This window comes from Corylus avellana, chromosome ca1 (genome assembly GCF_901000735.1).
Source record: "Corylus avellana chromosome ca1, CavTom2PMs-1.0".
Classification (NCBI taxonomy): domain Eukaryota; kingdom Viridiplantae; phylum Streptophyta; class Magnoliopsida; order Fagales; family Betulaceae; genus Corylus; species Corylus avellana.
In genome coordinates this window covers 48,388,935-48,408,540 of record NC_081541.1, presented here as the reverse complement: position 1 = coordinate 48,408,540, position 19,606 = coordinate 48,388,935, and the positions used below count along the sequence as shown (strand labels likewise).

Genomic DNA, 19,606 nt, shown 5'->3' with positions numbered 1-19,606 from the left:
GTAACAACCTTAAAAGTGAAATATATATATGCTGCTTGCCGGTCTACCAAATACCATTTTCTTAATAGCCCACAATTGAGATTGGGCTTGGACCTGGGGTCGGGTTGGCAATTGTGGACATTAAAATTCAAGTTGAACCGAAGAACTCACTAGCTTACTAGATTTGGAGTTTGGGTTGGCTTTGGAACGGAGGAGATGGGAATTTCTACTTACACTCTTTTTTTTAATTGCAGATAATATGATGAGGATTCGTATTCAGTGCTAATTGAAATAGTAGGAGAATGGTTATGATTAAAAAAACAAAAAATGCATTAGTCAGATATGTGCTATGATTTTTAGGAGCTGAAAATTTGTATTGATGCGACTTATATGATATTCTTTTTATAATTAACATTCTATTGTATAATTGGTATTGATTAATTGGTTTTATAATTTTTGTTTCTCCCACTATCGAGTAAATTCATTACCTTTCATTTTGTTTAATTAATTTGAGTACATTTTATACAACTCATTTGTCTGAAGAAAAAAAAAAAAAAAAAAAAACAAAAACAAATTCATGTGGGTTAAGGTCGACCACTCACGGCTCACGCCACACAAGCAAAGGAATGAAGGACCCCACGTTAATGGCATGGGAAGACACCCCAAACTTTTCTTCACTCTCTTAACCCATCAATCACTCTTTTGACTCGTGGAATTTTCACACCATCCAAAAAATTATGACTTTATACTTTATGATCCACTAAGAAAGTGTGTTTTAGGATTGGACTCTTAGTCGCTTTTGTATCATGTAAAATTTTCCATACCATCGGAGAAAAAGGACGAGTAAGAAACAAAGAAAAGCAGCAACTAAGAAAAGAGGATACATAATAACGTCAAGAAATGTCACACTTTAGGAGCCAGTCAACTAGTCAACTAGATTTTGTTAGATACATCGGCTGTGTTTGGCAAAGAGCCGAACTGACCGGATCTAAAAATCTAAAAAATTCTTATCAAAATTAACCTTAATATGTTTATTTTTTACATTACATCAATCATTTTTTATTATCACTGTATTTCTTATTTTTATCCAGTTTGTTTATTTTTATTTTATCAAAAAAATAAAAAATACAGGTAATTTACCCAAAATAAGTGGCATTTATGAAAACGTAACTATTTCTGTAAAATAATGGTGTTTTTTTTTTAAATAAAAAAATAAAAAAAATGTCATTTTCAAAAAAAATGTAATAATGGATTTTTACATCTCTTGTAGATAAATGGATAAAAGATATAATTTTTTTTTTTTTTTTACCGAAAATGTAAAGAAAGATGTGACTAGGAATACAACACGTTAAGGAAAGACTACAGCAAGCAACTGGAAGACATTTAAGTTAAAGACACAATTAATCTACTGAGTTCTTTTTGATTTTGTCTCTAGTTGACTAATTTTATGTTATTATTTTCTAAAAACATATAATTTTTCTACAATGTCATTATTTTCTAAGGGAGTGGAACAGTACTGTAACAGATTTAATTAATATGAAAGAAAAAAAGTAAGAATGTTTTGTATAATAAAGTGAAAAAATTTGTTTTATAGTGATTCTTTTATTTGAATAATAATAAAAAGTAATTGATGTGATCTAAAATATAAACATGTTAAAGTTAGTTTTGAGAAGAATTTTTAAAATTTTTGAATTCGATCGGGTCTAACCCTTTGCCAAACACAGCCTATCCATCTAACAAAATCTAGTTGACTAGTTGACTAGAGGATGGCTCCTAAAGTGACATTTCTTGACGTTATTATGTATCCTCTTTTTCTTAGCTACTTCTTAGTCCTTTTTTTGGAGAGATGGTATGAAAATTTCACATGATACAAAAGAGTATCCTAAAACACGCTTTGTCTTTATTAGTTGTATTGGTGTGACAAGTCTCATGACTTGTTAGTTGATTTCTCTTTTTCTTAGTGGACCATAAAGTATGAAGTGATATTTCTTTGGATGGTGTGAAAATTCCACGAGTCAAAAGAGTGATTGATGGGTTCAGAGAGTGAAGAAAAGTTTGGGGTGTCTTCCCATGCCATTAACGTGGGAGTCCTTTGCTTGTGTGGCGTGAGTGGTCAGACATTAATCCACAGAAATCTATTTCTCAACAACTCCTTCAAACGGGTCTGACACTATTCATAATTCTGTCTTGAATTTTAAAAAATTTACCATTTCAGCATCCTATCTCACATGGAAACATTCTTGTTTGGCTTCCTGGAAATTGTCACGTTCTAGTGTTTATAATTCATCTAATGGTATAAATTATTATACTTTGTTGTTTCATTGGTCTCAAAAATGTTTGTTAATACTTTTCTGGAAGGCCCTTTCTTTTAATGTGTTTTTTTTTTTCTTTTTGAAAATGTGATATAAGGGTGATCGTTGTTATATATATATATATACTTTGGACCTCCTGATTCATGAGCGGTCCAGTATAGTTGACTAGTTGTCTAGAGGATGGCTCCTAAAGTGATTATCATGCATCATCTTTTTTCAGCTGCTTCTTTTCTTTGTCTCCTGGTCCTCCTTTTTCTCTGATGTATGAAAATTCAACATGATACAAAAGAGTTCAATCTTAAAACACGCCTTCTGTCTTTGTAATGCCAGCAACTTATTAGTTGTATTGGTGTGACAAGTCTCATAACTTGTTAGTTGATTGATTTGAAGAAAAAGTTGTGGAGGCCTACCACCAATAAGTAGCACAAAAGGTAAAATTGTTTTTAATTTTTAATTTTGTTTTAATTTGATATAAAAATAAAAATCATTTAATAATCTTTTAAGATTATTGGGAATCTAAATTTCCTTCTAGAGAGGTGAAATACATTTTCTTGTCCTAGGAAAAGTTGCCTTCCTTCTTTGTGGTTACTTTTGAATTCTTTTGGATTAAAAATTTGATTGAGTTGTCGTTACTTTTGGATGTTATTATGGTTATAGAAGAAAAGTTAGACTATGTTTTAATTTTGTTATTATTATTCAAAGCTATTTTTCAGTTTGATTGTGACCTTTTATAAAAATTTTATATAAAAGTGAATAACTACTTTATTTTTCAAAAAACCAAACTAATTAATAGGTTTTATTTGGCTATAAATGAAAAAAATAAAATAAAATAAAAAATCGAATAGTACTTGTATAGAACATTTATATATTAAAAAATAAAAGAAAAACCGCACTTGGTATATAATTTTCCTATCAAATGTTGTAAATTGAGCTTTACAATTTCACATTTTACTGACCATAAGATTTAAGAATCAATTCAAATGTGAAAGCTAACTAACATGCAATTCTCAAAGTAACTTTGTGGTATGGTTTAGACGTACATCCATGATCCAAGTGGCATGAATTATGTTTTCTTGTCTTTTCTACTTTTCTACTATCTATTATGCCAATTTTATATTGAGTGACATGACGTATTTTAAGTGGCTTTTAATGCTAATCACTTCAAAAATAAATAAATAAATAAATAAAGTGATTTAAAATAAGGAACTTCAATTAGTATAAAATGAGTGTGAAGAGTAGTATTAGTCTTTTGTTCTTTTATCATTTTGTAGATAAGCAAATAACAACCTTAAAACCAAATATATACATATATATGTTGCTTACTGGTCTACTAAATATCATTTTCTTAATAGCCCACAATTGAGTTTGGGCTTGGACCTGGTATCGGGTTGGCAATTGTGGACGTTGAAATTCAAGTTGAACGGGAAAACTCACTAGCTTAGTAGATTTGGTGTTTGTGTTGGCTTTGGACCGAAGGAGATAGAAATCCACTCTTCTACTTAACACTATTTTTTTTTTAATCGCAGATAAGATGAGGTGGGTAAGTATTCAATGCTAATTGAAATAGTGGGAGAATGGTAATGATTCAAAAAAGAAGAAGCACTAATCAAATATGTGCTATGACTTCAAAACGGCTAATTAAGGTACAACTGAAGTTCACTAAAATTGTTTATAAAGCTTAGTCTTACTTACAATATACTTTCAATTCACTAAAATCGTTTATAAAGCTTAGTCTTACTTACTATATACTTAATAAGGAACTAATGTAGAACTTAATACACTCATAAGTATGAACTCTATGTAGACTTTTCAAGCACTTTATATGACATTGATATGAAAATTTGCAAGCACTTTATTTGCCGGATGTGCTATGATTTTTTAGGAGATGAAAATTTGTATTGATATGACTTATATGATATTCTTTTTATAATTAACATTCTATTGTATAATTTGTATTGATTAATCGGTTTTATAATTTTTGTTTCACCTACTATCGAGTAAATTCATTACCTTTCATTTTGTTTAGTTAATTTGAGTACATTTTATACAACTCATTTGTCTAAAAACAAATAATTAATAAACAAACTGGATAAAAATAAGAAATACGGCAAAAATATAGCAGCATTTATAAGAACTTCGCTATTTCTGTCCTTCTGTAAAATAATGGTGTTTTTAGAAAATGTTTTTTTTTTTTTATCCACGTGTTAATTTTACAAATTCAATAGTTAATTTATATTTATAAAAGAATGAAAAACAAACTTTTTATTTTTTTATTTTTACCGAAAATGTAAAGAAATATGTGACTAGGAATACAACACTAAAAGAAAAGACATATAAGTTAAAAACATATAATTTATAAAGACTTTAATTTCTAACTTTCAAACATTTTACAAAGTTGTTTTTGTTTTTGTCTCTAGTAGACTCGTTGACTAGAAGATAGAGGTTGTAGTAATCTAGCTAGTCCCCTCACGTCGTTAAGATAAGAATCAAAACAAATGTGAAAACTAACATGTAATTCTCAAAGTAATAACTTTGTCCTTTTTTTTTCTTTTCTTTTTTTTTTCTTTTTTGTCTTGTAGCTCCCTTTTTCCGAGTGAATCATAAAGGGAGATTTCTTTGGATGGTATGAAAATTCCACGACACAAAAGAGTGGTCGGACGTTAAAGCTTAAATGAAAGGGTCTTTGCTTTCTTCCTGAAATTAACCTACAGGAATCTATTTATCAACAGCCCCTTCAAATGGGTATGACACTCATAATTTTGTCTGAAATTTCCAAAAATTTACCATTAATTCAGCATCCTGGCTCACATGGAGACATTCTTGTTTGGCTTCCTGGAAATTGTCGTCTTCTAATGTTTGTTAATGCTTTTTTTAATGCTTTTTTTAGAGGCATTTTTTTTAAGTGTTTTTTTTTTATAAAAAAAAAAAAAAAAAAAAAAAAAAAGTGATATAAGGGTCAACATTGTTATAATTTTTTTTTTTTTTTTTTTTTTGGGTCTTATAGTCCTCTTTTTCTTAGTGGATCATAAAGTGATATTTGTGATATTTCTTTGGATGGTATGAAAATTTCATGTGATACAAAAGGTCCAGTTAAAGTTCATCTATAACTATAGTCATCATGTATCATTTTTTTCTTAGCTGCTTCTTTTCTTTGTCTCCTAGTCCTTGCTTTTCTTTGATGCCTAATGGTATGTAAATTCCACGAGACAAAAGAGTTGAGTCTTGGAACCGGCTTTTTGTCTTTGAAATGTGAGCAACTTATTAGTTGTAATGAGTGGTGTGAGAAGTCTCAGTTGATTGAAGAAAAAGTTGTGGAGGACCACCCCCAATAATGTTAGCCAAAATGAAAAAATTCATATCCTCTGAAGTCAAAAAACTTATACAAATTGAATAAACAAGCACCCATCACATGAAGTCCTTGTTTATTGACTAGAAAAATCAACTGCAAATGGAGTATCCTCTCCTCTTAGATTCTATGACAACCCAAGATTAAGTTTTTGGCTCTATAGTTGACTGGTTGACTAAAAGATAAAGGTGGTAATAATCTAGTCTCCTTATCAACTCACGACTTTATTCATGTGCTTTAGAGCACTAGCAGAGTCTTTTTAGCCCATTTCATTTTGTATGTTTAGAAAAAATTTCAAAAAAATTACCAAAAAATATCCATCCCTAAATATAACCAACACTAAAGGGCATCTACAGTGTTTTTCAATGCATTATTAAATTATAAAAAGTTGATTCCCTCTCATCTCTCATTCACATGTCCCAACAATTCTCTCTCCTCCCTCATTGGTTGCAATGATAAAAAGAAATAATATTTAATTCATATAGGAAAAAATAAGAGAATCTATTGTGAAGTGTTTTTTTTTATAACGAATCAAAAAATAGTTTTATTCTCTAAATTAAAAAAAAAAAAAAAAAAAGTTGGAAAGCTACCGTTAATTCTCTTAACTTCTAGAGAAATGCTCTTAACAAGCTACTGTCAATATTTATACTGTTGATGCATGATGTCATTATTTTCTAAAACATCATGCATCTAACAAAATCTAGTTGACTAGTTGACTAGAAGATGGCTGCTAAAGTGACATTTCTCTAGCTGTTTCTTTTCTAAAACATCATGCATCCTCTTTTCTTAGCTGTTTCTTTTTTTTTTTTTTGTCTAGTAGTTCTCTATTTTCTTTGATGCTTGGTGGTATGAAAATTCCACATGATACAAAAGAGTCTGGTCTTGAAACAAGCTTTTTGTCTTTGGAATGCCAGCAACTTATTATTAGTTGATTGAAGAAAAAGTTGTGGATGATTACCACCAATAATGTTAACCAAAATGGGAAAAATCCTATCCTTATAGGTCAGGAAACTCATATGGCCTGATTGAATAAGCAAACATGCATCACGTGAAGTACTTGTCTATTGACTATAAAAATCAAATGTTAAAATATAAATAGACTCCAAATAACACTTATAAGGGAGTTGAATAAGTGTATATAAATAATAAAAGGAATTAAAAATGATCAAACTTACAAATATTCACCAAATATAATTGAAAGCGATAAATCAATTAGACACAAATATTTAGTGACAAGGTGAAAACATATAAGAAGATTCACGAGGGTCATTTTAGTTTTTTTAATTTATCCTTTTTGAAAAAAATAAATAAATTTTTTTAAACAGTAAATATTGGTTTTTTAAAAAACGAAGGGGTTCATTTTAATTTTTCTTTTATTTTTATAATTTTAATAATTCTTTACATAATTAATTTTTTCATTTTTTTTAAACAATTAATTTTTTTTATTTTTATTTTTGTATATATATATATATATATTTTCTTTTTTCTTTTTTCTTTTTTCTTTTTTTTTTCTTTTTTTGTGAATTGCTTTCATTCTCTATATTGCTTTTAATGCACACACCAGTTTCTCTTAATGTTTTTTTTTTTTTTTTTCATTCCATTTCTTTGAATTGCTTTTAATGCACATACCAGTCTCTCTGAATGTTGTTTCCGTCTTCTTTCTTTGAATTGCTTTTAACGCACATACCAATTAATTTTAATTTTAACACACAACCCAATTAATTTAAATTGCTTTGAATTGATCCGTTTTCTTTCTTTGAATTGCTTTTAACACACATACCATTAATGCTTTTGCCAACAGGGCATTATTAAACCAATGAAAGTTAAATAATATGATTTTAGAGAGCTGCCTTTCTCTTCAGAATTTCTTTTTCTTTCTTCTTCAAAATAACACCAAAAAAACTTGAAGAGGAGGGAAGATCTAGATTTAGATTTTTCCTTCTCCCCTTTCACGGTAACATGTTTTCTTTGTAGATTTTACCCGTGTCCGTTTTTGGCAGATTGCTTTAGATCTAGTTTATAGATCTAAATGATCTAGATCTATCTTTAACTTTAGATCTAATCGTCTTCCTCGGCCAAGGTATCTTCCGAAATGATGTCTACGATGCCGTGCTCCTTCGCTGCTCTTGAGGTTTTATTTTTTGTTTGTCCTGACCTTCGGGTTTATGATGAATTTGTTGTCTCAACTTTCGGGTTGAGAATATAGCAGATCGGTATCAGGGCATAGATCTCACAGCTAGATTTTTTATTTCTAGTTGTCTTTTATTTTTATTTTGTATTTGAGTTACCCATATCCTAAATCTTATCTACAAGAAGCAGATCTAATTCTAAATAATCACAATCCAACTAAATATACATTTTAAAGAGCACATTGTTGATGCTAGATCTAATTCTAAATAATCGCAATCCAACTACATATCCATTTTAAAGAGCACATTGTTGGTGCTATTAGTTTCTCTGAATTTCTTTCATTCAATGTCATTTAATTCTCACCAACTTTCATTAAGGCTTACCTGTGCATCACTTTATAATTAATTGATATCGTGCAATTAAAGTTTTTTTTTTTTTGGACATATATCTCAATAGATCATTGAACCTTTTTATTTGGTCAACTATGGAGTGTTGGACCAGTCAAAAATAGTAAAAGAAAGCAGTAGTAGGTGGGACTTCCCATATTTCAATTTTCATGCCGTGTGATGTACGTGAAGACTAAAAATTGGGATTCTCTAAAATTGTAAAATTTTGCTGTTTGAATTTTTATAAATTTAAATAGTCTAACAAGTAAATCAGACAACGTCCGACTAGGTGATCTAATTAGTTATATTAATTATAGTGAAGAAGTATTTTAATTTTGTATTTTTAAAAAGTAAAAAGATAAAAATATTTATCCATTATAACTAATAGAATATTATTTAATTCATTTAAAATTGAGAGATGCTATTCCATCTCTTTAATCCCCTCTTCTTTCAATCCATTCCAATTTTTGTAAAATTCTTCTAATTTCGAACTATTTCACATGTGCTCTCAGTATATGTCATTTATAGGTTGTTCATTCAATTAAATGCAATAAATTCTAAACATGAAACTGGTGTGTGCATTCAATTGAGTCAACCAACGCTGTTGTATTTCATTGAATGTTGTTATGTTTTATTTAATTAAAATGTGAATCAATGTTGTTTCCCTTCTCTTTCTTTAAGTTGCTTTTAATGCTCGCACCAATTTTTTTGAATTCTGTTTCCGTTCTCTTTCTTTGAATTGCTTTTAATGCACAAACTAATTTTTCTGAATTGCTCTGGATCGATATCTCTTTCAATTATTTAAAATTGAAAATTCTTATGTTATAAAATTGTGATTCTTTATTTTAAATTGAATGGTTTATTAAATTATTTAAATCTCAGTAAAACAAAAGTTAATTAAAATCAAAATTTAATTTCTCGGTTATACAAAAATAGTTGGTATTTTATAGACCATTAAATTTAAAATGAAGGACAACGATTTCTTAACATAAGAATCTCAAATTTTGAATAATTGGAAGGATCTCAATCCTTCTCCTAAATTGTATGTCACTCAATTTCAATTAATGCTAACCTAACTTCATTAATGTTCATCTGTGCAAACGAACTTGATATTTTATATTGGAGGAATATTGGTGGTGGTCCGACCACCCCCAATGGGGGTGACCAACCACCCCTTATTTTTTTATTATTATTTTTTATATTATTTTTATTATTTTTTGTTAGTGGGACATGTGTCTCATTTGTGGCTCTTCTTAGAAATTCTACCCATGAACTGGATATTCTCCAGTCTAAAATGGACTAGAGAGGATCCTTGGGTGGCCGAAGCCAACCCAACCCCAAACTAAGGCGGTTCGGCCACTCCTTAATATTTTATTATTTTGTTTTTTTTTTTTTTATTTAAATCTAAAATAATATTTTATTATTTTTTTTAGTTAGTGGACAAGTGTTCTATTTGTGGCTTTAGAATTTCTAAGAAAAAAATCCTAGCCATAAACTAGATATTAGTTAGTGACCAACCATCCCTTTTTTTTTTTATTGTTTTGTTTTTAATTTTTTTTTAAACTATAAATGATATTTTATTATCATTATTATTGTACTGGGACAAGTGTCCCATTTGGGGCCTTAAAATTTATAGAAAAAAATCTTAGCCTTTAACTGGATATTCTATATTATTAAATGGACTGGAAATGATCCGTTTCCGCATTAGTTAGAACATGATCCTCTCCGGTTCATATAAACCAGATAATATCCAGTAAGTTATCTGGTTTACATTAGTTGAAATTCTAAAATCAAGCAATTAAGAGCATTAAATGAATTTTCTAAATCTCTCAAATTAATTAGAGAGGGTGATCATTCTAGGCTCTTGACAGTCCCATTTAAGATAATGTATGTAGCTTGGATACTAAATGAGTAAATGTAATGGCAAATGTACCATTCAAATTCTAAGGTCATGTTTTGTCTGCAGAATCGACCTTTGGAATAGAATTAAAGTAACCGTTTTATTGTTTGGTGAGAACTTATTCTTAGAAATAGTTACTCACTTGATAATAACTTTTCTTTTATGAAAATGAATACCTATTTTTCAAAAAAATTAGAAGAATAGCTATTTTTTTAAGGAATAGACACAATTTAAAAAAAATAAATAAAAAGAAAAAAGAAAAAACATTTTTATCTTTTCTTTTTTTTTCAACCCCTCACCCCTAAAAATAAAAATAAAAAAATTGTTAAACTTAAAGGTGACTGGTCGCCTTTGAACGAGGGGCGGTCACACCGCTCCCAAAGGACTGGTACACTTCGTTTTTAACCCATATGGCTGAACTACCGTACATAGTGTGCAAAAGTTGGTGCCCATCGCACCATGCTAGCTGGGCAGTCCCATCACAGGTCTGTGCATTTCAACCACGTGGGTTGTCATAGATCTGCATTCAATTTGTAGCGGAGCTGCAGGTGAAGCTCACAGGCATGGTGGCCCACCATTTCACCAGGAAATGAAGACCACATTCATGGACCTCAAGTCTCGGATCAACATCTATTTTCTACTTAATTACTACTTTTTTATTTATTCTTATCTTATTTTTTACATTATTATTTTCTAAAAGCCACAGTTTATATATATAAATATTATGCTCTTTTCTTGAAGACTATCAAATTATTGTTGTCAATTGAGCTTTACACTCTCGCACATTTATTGACCATAAGAATCAAAACAAATGTGAAAATTAACATGTAATTCTCAAAGTAACTTTGTCTTCTTTCTTTTTTTACTTTTTTTGTTTTTTTGGTCTTATAGTCATCTATTTCTTAGTGGATCATAAAATGATATTTCTTTGGATGGTATGAAAAGTTCACGTGATACAAAAAGTCCAGTTAAAGTTTTGTCATCTATCACTACAGTCATCATGTATCCTCCTTTCTTAGTTGCTTCTTTTATTTGTCTCGTAGTAAATTCTACGAGACAAAAGAATCAAGTCTTTGAACACGCTTTTTGTCTTTGAAATATCAGCAACTTATTTAGTTGTAATAAATGGTGTGAGAAATATCAGTTGATTGAAGAAAAAGTTGTGGACCACCACCCCTAGGCCAAAATGAGAAAATTCCTATCCTCAGATATCAAAAAACTCATACAGATTGAATAAGCCAGCAGGCATCACGTGAAGTACTTGGCTATTGACTAGAAAAATCAACTGGAAATGGAGTATCCTCACCCCTTAGATTATATGACAACCCAAGAAACTAATAATTGACTTTTTTATAATCCTTGAATTGGTGATACATTAATACAAGAAAAAACCTCATGAATCTAAATTTCCTTCCATAAAGTTGAAATACATTTTCTTGGTATTATGTTTTAATTTTGTTATTATTATTGAAAGTTATTTTTTGTTTTGATTGTGGTCGGCCCTTTATAAAATTTGTATATAAAAGTGAATAACTATTTTATTTGGTTATAAATTAAAAAAAAATATATCAAATAGTATAGAACATTTATATATTAAAAAATAAAAAACCGCACTTGCTATATAATTTTCCTACCATGTCATTATTTTCTACAAAATCATCTACCAAAGTCTTTAGTTCTTCTCTTTTTAAAGACTATCAAATGTTGTAAAAAGCCATTCAGACTATCAATATAAAATGAGTGTGAAGAGTGACATTAATCTTTTGTTTTTGTTTTTTTTTTTTTTTTATCATTTTGTAGATAAGCAAATAGCTGTCTACCTTAAAACCGAAAAAACAAATAAATAAATAAATACATGCCGCTTGCCAGTTTATTAGATATCATTTTCTTAATAACCAACAAGTGAAATTGGGCTTGAGCTTGGCGTCGGGTTGGCGTTTGTGGACGTTGAAATTCAAGCTGAACTAAAGAACTCACTAGCTAGCTTACTAGATTTGGTGTTTCGGTTACCTTTGGACCTGAGGCTAAGGAGATAGGAATCCACACTTTTACTTAAAACTTCATTTTTTTATTTATTTTTTTATTGGAGATAATATGATGAGGATAAGTATTCAATGCTAAAATAGTGAGAGAACGGCAATTATTTATTTATTTATTATTTTTTTTTTAAAAAAAAAACATTAGTCAGTAGGTGCCATCACTTTTAAACGGCTAATTAATTTGCAATTGACGCTTATTAAAATTATTTATAAAGCTCAATCTTACTTAATAAGGAACAAATGCCATTATTTTCTAAGAACATCACGCATATAACAAAATATAGTTGACTAGTTGTCTAGAGGATGGCTCCTAAAGTGATTATCATGCATCATCTTTTTTCAGCTGCTTCTTTTCTTTGTCTCCTGGTCCTCCTTTTTCTCTGATGTATGAAAATTCAACATGATACAAAAGAGTTCAATCTTAAAACACGCCTTCTGTCTTTGTAATGCCAGCAACTTATTAGTTGTATTGGTGTGACAAGTCTCATAACTTGTTAGTTGATTGATTTGAAGAAAAAGTTGTCGAGGCCTACCACCAATTAGTAGTACAAAAGGTAAAATTGTTTTTAATTTTTAATTTTGTTTTAATTTGCTATATAAATAAAAATCATTTAATAATGTTTTTAGATTATTGGGAATCTAAAAATCATCTAAATTTCGGGTTGAGGATACAGTAGATTGATGTCGAAGCTTAACTTTTACAGCTAAATTTTTTGTTTCTAGTTATTTTTTATTTTTATTTTGTATTTAAGCTACCCATGTCTTAAATCTAGTCTACACGAAACAGATCTAATTCTAAATAATCGCAATCCAACTAAATATACATTTGAATTTTTATAAATTTAAATAGTCTAACAAGTAAATCAGACAACTTCCGACTAGGTGATCTAATTAGTTATACTAATTATAGTGAAAGAGTATTTTAATTTTGTGTTTTTAAAAAGTAAAAAAAGAAAAATATTCCTCCATTATAGCTAATAGAATATTATCTAATTCATTTAAAATTGAGAGATGCTATTCCATCTCTTTAATCCCCTCTTCTTTCAATCCATTCAAATTTTTGTAAAATTCTTCTAATTTCGAACTATTTCACATGTACTCTCAGTATATGTCATTTATAGGTTGTTCATTCAATTAAATGCAATAAATTCTAAACATGAAACTGGTGTGTGCATTCAATTGAGTCAACCAACGCTGTTGTATTTCATTGAATGTTGTTATGTTTTATTTAATTAAAATGTGAATCAATGTTGTTTCCGTTCTCTTTCTTTAAGTTGCTTTTAATGCACACACCAATTTTTTTGAATTCTGTTTCCGTTCTCTTTCTTTGAATTGCTTTTAATGCACAAACTAATTTTTTTGAATTGCCCTGGGTTGATATCTCTTCCCATTACTTAAAATCAGAAATTTTCATGTTATAAAATTGTAACCCTTCATTTTAAATTGAATAGTCTATAAAATTATTTAAATCTCAATAAAACAAAAATTAATTTAAAATTAAAATTTAATTCTTCGATTATACAAAAGCAGCTGATATTTTATAAATCATTAGATTTAAAATAAAGGACAACGATTTTATAACATGAGAATCTCAAATTTTAAGTAATTAATCATTCTCTTAAATTGTATGTCACTCAATTTCAATTAATACTAACCTAACTTCATTAATGTTCATCTGTGCAAATGAACTAGATATTTTATATTGGAGGAATATTGGGGTGGTCCGGCCACCCCCAATGGGGTGGCCAACCACCCCTTATTTATTTTTTTTTCTTTTATTATTTTTTGTTAGTGGAACATATATCTCATTTGTGGCTTTAGGATTTCTAAAAAAAAATCCTACCCATGAACTGGATGTTCTCCGGTCCAAAATGGACTAGAGAGGATCATTAGGAGTAGTCCGACCACCCCCAAGGGCCAAACAATTTTTTTTTTTTTTTTAGATTTGGCCCCCCGGCCACCCCCAAGGGCCATGGGTTGGCCGAAGCCAACCCAGCCCCAAACTGGGGTGGCCGGACCACCCCTTAATATTTTATTTTTTTATTTTTATTTTTATTTAAATCTGGTTAGTGGACATGTGTCCTATTTGTGGCTTTAGGATTTCGAATAAGAAATCCCTAGCCATGAACTGGATATTCTCCAGTCCATTTTGGATTAAAGATGATCCTATTCCAATGCATTAGTTGGAAACAGATCCTCTTCAGTCTATTTAGAACTGAAAAATATTCAGTTAAAGGCTAAGATTTCTTTTCAAAAATCCTAAGGCCTCAAATTGGACACCTATCCCACTACTGAAATAATAATAAAATATCATTTATGGTTTAGAAAAATTAAAAAACAAAATAATAATAATAATAATAATAATAATAATAATAAAAGTGGTTGCTGGCCACCCCCAAGAGCAAAAAAAAAAAAAAAAAAAAAAAAAAAGATCTAGGGTGGCTGGTCACCCCATTTTTGCCCTAGGGGTGGCCAAAACCACCCCAAGGCAAATCCATAATTTTTTTTTTTTTTGGCACTTGAGGGTGGCTAGCCACCCCCTATGGCAAAAATGGGGTGGCCAACCACCCCTTATCTTTTTTATTATTATTTTTTTTAAAAAAAAAAAAACTATAAATGATATTTTATTATTATTATTGTAGTGGGACAAGTGTCCCATTTAGAGCCTTAGGATTTCTAAAAAGAAATTTTAGCCTTTAACTAGATATTCTCCATTATTAAATGGACTGGAAATAATCTATTTCCGCATTAGTTAGAACATGATCATCTCCAGTTCATTTAAACCAGATAATATCTAATAAGTTATCTGGTTTACATTAGTTGAAATTCTAAAATCAAGCAATTAAGAGCATTAAATGAATTTTCTAAATCTCTCAAGTTAATTAGAGAGGTCGATCATTCTAGGCTCTTGACAGTCCCATTTAAGATAATGTATGTGGCTTGGATACTAAATGAGTAAATGTAATAGCAAATGTACCATTCAAATTCTAAGGTCATGTTTTGTAGGTGAAATAGACCCTTTGAATGGAATTAGAGTAGCCATTTTATTGTTTGGTGAGAACTTATTCTTAGAAATAGTTATTCACATGAAAATAACTATTCTCTTACAAAAATGAGTACATATTCCTCCAAAAAAAATTAGAAGAATAGCTATTTTTTAAGGCTAGACACAATTTTTTTTTTTTTAAAAAAAAGATAATGAAAAAGAAAAAACATTTTTATCTTTATTTTTTTTCCAACCCCTCAACCCTAAAAATAAAAAAAAAAAAATTGTTAAACTTAAGGGTTACTGATCGCCCTAGAACGAGGGGCGGTCACACCACTCTCGAAGCACTGATATATATATCCCCATTTAACCCATATGTGTGCAAAAGTTGGTGCCCATCGCACCATGCTAGCTGCGGTAGGCCTATTACAGGTCTGTGCATATCAACCACGTGGGTTGTCATAGATCTGCATTCAATTCATAGCGGAGCTGTGGGTGAAGCTCACAGGCATGGTGCCCCACCATTTCACCAGGAAATGAAGACCACATTCATGGACCTCAAGCCTCGGATCAACATCTATTTTCTACTTAATTACTACTTTTTTATTCATTCTTTCGATTCCGATCTTATCTTATTTTTTACATGCTCGCACAAGAAGAAGAAATTACGGAGATTCGAACTAGTGATATTTGTTTTATAAAACGTAATTCTCAGCTGATTGAGCTTAATTTTTAGGACTTATTTGAAATCCAATAAATCCAAGAAAATAACGTTACCTTGGGACTTATTTGTTACTAATTAACACTACTACTAATCAAAAATTCGGGCAAAAGAAGTGCAGATTGCTAGCAATTTCATTCAGTACCATCATCGTCACAAAAATCATTTTGATCAGGCAAATCGTATGTTCAATTTTTGGATGATGGGTTTGGAGTAATATGGTGTTTTCAACTTAAATTATTTTGGTCTTTCAATTTAATGTGACGAGATGTTATTAGATCATGCTATAAAATGGTAGAAGTTAAACTCATCTCAAAGTAGATAATTGATAGTCCTCAATTCATGCATAAGTTAAAAATGAGAGACAAATTAAATAACAGTTGAGTACTCAATGTGTTATATAAATATATAGTTTGCCTTAAATCCGTAATGTGTTCTTATTAACATGCATGCTCCATTTTTGTGGCTATCGAACATGCCTATGTTGCAACTAAAAACAAATTAATTCTTTAGATTACATAACAACCCAAGACACTGACAATTGAAACAGGAAAAAAGGCAGCTAAAAGAACCAAAAGGTAAGAAGAAAACAAATATAGCGCGTACTTTTTTATAATCCTCGAATTGGTTATACATTGATATAAGAAAAAACTTGAAGTGCCAACATTGACTAAAAGGTTAAATAAGTTCTAAGACTACAAGAATATTGCAACTTATAAAGTTATTACATATGCCAAGTTAACATACAATTATTCTAATTCTGGAATGACCTCCAACTCAAGATTTAGACGTTTCGTAGGAATATTTGCATTAGTTTTTATGGAGCCTGCAGAGGCAAATGGATTAGGAGGCATAGTTAATTTATCTTCTTCTCCTTCCAACATTTGAACCACATTTTTCATGCAAGGACGATCCACTGGGTGCCATTGGATGCACCAGATTCCTACGATTGCAAGTTTCTTTGCAATTTTAGAATCTCCATCATCTTCAACATAGATTCGTATGTCTTCCTTTTGTTCTAAGAGATTGTAGATCCATTCTGGAAAGTAAACTTTGCTAGTGTTCTCAACTGTAACATCAACATTTTTCCTCCCTCCAACTATTTCAAGTAACAACATTCCAAAGCTATAAACATCTGCTTTTGAAGACACATTTCCAAAATTTCTAGAGAACACTTCAGGTGCAATGTAGCCTATAGTCCCTCTAGCTGTGGTCATGGAAACTGCACTTTGATCCTTCGAACACAACTTGGCAAGACCAAAATCAGAAATTTTTGGATTGAAGTCTTGGTCTAGCAAAACATTACCAGGTTTGATATCAAAATGGAGGATTCGTTGGTTGCACCCTTGGTGAAGATATTCAATTCCTTTTGCTACGCCAATAGCAATATCTTGCAACTTATCCCAATTAAGGATACGGTTCTTGGTGACTGTTGAAGATATGAACTTCTCTAGAGAATCATTTGGTAAGAACTCACAAACTAGAGCACGTCTAAATCCATCAGCGCAAAACCCAACCAAGCGAACCACGTTAACATGATGGATGGTACCCATTGTTCCTACTTCATTTATGAATTCTTCCCCATTTCCCATAGAAGAGTTAAGGATCTTCACTGCAACATAAATTTCATTGGAAAGCTTTCCTTTGAATACTGTTCCATATGCTCCTTCGCCTAACTTCTCATTAAATTGATTTGTAATCCTTTTAATATCGGCGTATGAGTATCTTGTAGGTCTCAAATTTATGTAATCCTCCAAAAACTTTTCAACCTTCGCTTGATGTTCTTTTTCTACTTTATCATAAGAATAAAAACAGTAGAGACCAAAGACACATGGCAGTAGAAATGACCCTAAGATGACACCTGCACCATAAACATTCATGTATCAATAACTTCCATGTCCACAAGAAGAAGAATTTCAAATACCCATCCAAAATAGATGACTCACCAACAATGGCTGACTTTGATAATGTACCTATCAAAGATTTAACACATTCAGCTTCTCATTAATATACATTTCAAAACATAAATAAACGGACAATTAATTAAGTTAATTGGAGAAAGGTTGATGAAATGAATTGGATAGATAGAATACCATGAGTATGTGTAGAAATAGAAATGCACTGAGGAGTTTCTGATCCATTACTATTACTCCTCACACATCTCTTGCCTTTGATCATTTCACAGTATCTGTAATCTGGAGTGAACCACTCGAATTGGACATATTTATCATGATGGAGTATTATACCATCTGGAATTGATACAAGATTATACATCTTTGTACAAGATACGAGGGACGCCGTGATGTCAGTCGCAGGGTAAACTTGGTAGGTATGGTCGCTAAGACAAGAGATCAGATCATATTGGTAATCCATATCTTTTGATCTCGAGGAACAATTGAATAAGGCATATTCATAAAGGCCATAATCAGGGTCTTGTTGGCCATAATTATGAGGGTCTTCTACTTTGAATCGGAAAGGAGAGGAAGACAAATTGAGCCACCGAAGCTGGCTTGGAAAGCAATTATCTGGATCATACAATTGAATTACCTGAGATTTGTAGTCAATATGTTTGACAAAAAGCTTCACTGAAATGGGCAGCTCGAGAACCGTATGTTTTCTATCAATGCAGGAGAGAGTAAACCCAGGATACCCAGAGTCATTTGGCTGGGTGTTAAGTTGGAAAGGAAATCGGATGGCTGGGCCATGGCCTCCACACCGTGATTCATTAGCGCACACATTTTGGCCTTCTCCAACGTCGACTATGTTGAAAGCCAGAAACAAGAGCAAGTATGAGATTACCATTTCTAAGCAAATATCTATCTCTGCTCTCAGCAATATTGCTTCTCAGCCTCTTAAATAGTTTGGATTTCTCCAGTGATTGCCTCTCACTGTGTTCAAGGAAATTTCGGGTGAACTTCTCAAGGACTTGGACGTCAATGGTTTATTTTAAGTCCATCCTACTCCTATTGTTACCGCAAATGCCCTCTTCTATCTTTTTAATTTATAAAATGCCTATTTTTCAATATATGACGTAGGTGCTTACGCCTTGTAAATGTACATTATTTATAAAAGGCTTTTAGCTGTGGTTTAATGTGGAAACCTCTCTCTCTCTCTCTCTCTCTCTTTCTCTGGCTCTCTCTCTCTAGATCTCTCTCCATGGCAAGAGGAAATATGAGACCCCCGGCCCTTATTGTTGTTGTTGTCCTACTACTTCATCAAAGTTGCAGTACTAGTGCTAAGCCTGATCATCACTGTCCTGCTTCTTCTTGCGGCAATATCCGTAACATAAGCTATCCGTTTCGATTAACCAGCGATCCAAAAAACTGTGGCGATCCAAGGCATATTCTTTCATGCGAGAACAACCAAACAGTGTTGCAGTTATACGGTGGAAGATACTACGTACGACTGATCGATTACTCCAACAACACAATCCGAGTTGTGGACCCAGGTGTTGTAAAGGATAATCACCCATTCATCCCTCGTTATCTTCTAGACTTCAATAATTTTAGTTCAATTGATCCATATTACTATCCTTATGACTCAAGAACGAAAGTGATATTCGTCAACTGTGAAAAGCCAATGAATTCTCGGTATCATTTTAACATTTCTGCTTGCGTTAAGGATGATGGAATGTATTCTGGATCCAAGAGGTATAGATATGCTGTATTCACGGAGAGTGCAGTGGATTTGGGGGACTTGTGCCAAGTAGAGCAAATATCTCTCCCATCATCGTCGTACTTGTATGGTGATCAAGACTTAAGAAATATTTCCTGTACAGAACTAGTATGGGATTTTGAGCTTTCCTGG

General features: G+C 31.1%; 2 protein-coding genes across 2 annotated transcripts in view; both read right to left on the bottom strand.

Annotated features, from left to right (window-relative positions):
- LOC132174024 (rust resistance kinase Lr10-like) overlaps positions 1 to 15,950 on the bottom strand; it is a 24,470-nt gene extending 8,520 nt beyond the window's left edge. The window contains exon 1 of the mRNA XM_059585740.1: positions 15,945 to 15,950. Within this exon, the coding sequence (XP_059441723.1) occupies positions 15,945 to 15,950 (6 nt within the window). The remainder of the gene's footprint in view (positions 1 to 15,944) is intronic.
- Positions 15,951 to 16,378: 428 nt separating this feature from the next.
- On the bottom strand, positions 16,379 to 18,755 carry LOC132189188 (rust resistance kinase Lr10-like). Its single transcript, XM_059603787.1, has 3 exons — positions 17,893 to 18,755; positions 17,746 to 17,772; positions 16,379 to 17,660 (listed from the first exon to the last, which is right to left on the bottom strand). The coding sequence occupies exons 1-3, from the start codon at positions 18,599 to 18,601 to the stop codon at positions 16,549 to 16,551; spliced, it is 1,848 nt and encodes a 615-aa protein (XP_059459770.1). The 5' UTR covers positions 18,602 to 18,755; the 3' UTR covers positions 16,379 to 16,548.
- Between the last annotated feature and the right edge of the window lie 851 nt (positions 18,756 to 19,606).

What these genes read in the sequence shown, in the direction of transcription:
- LOC132189188 (XM_059603787.1), bottom strand. Translation starts at nt 18,601, where the DNA reads ATGGTAATCTCATACTTGCTCTTGTTTCTGGCTTTCAACATAGTCGAC. An exon ending in TATTTCTACACATACTCATG is followed by an intron (nt 17,773 to 17,892) that starts GTATTCTATCTA and finishes AATCTTTGATAG; the next exon opens with GTACATTATCAAAGTCAGCC. An exon ending in ATCAAAGTCAGCCATTGTTG is followed by an intron (nt 17,661 to 17,745) that starts GTGAGTCATCTA and finishes TTTATGGTGCAG; the next exon opens with GTGTCATCTTAGGGTCATTT.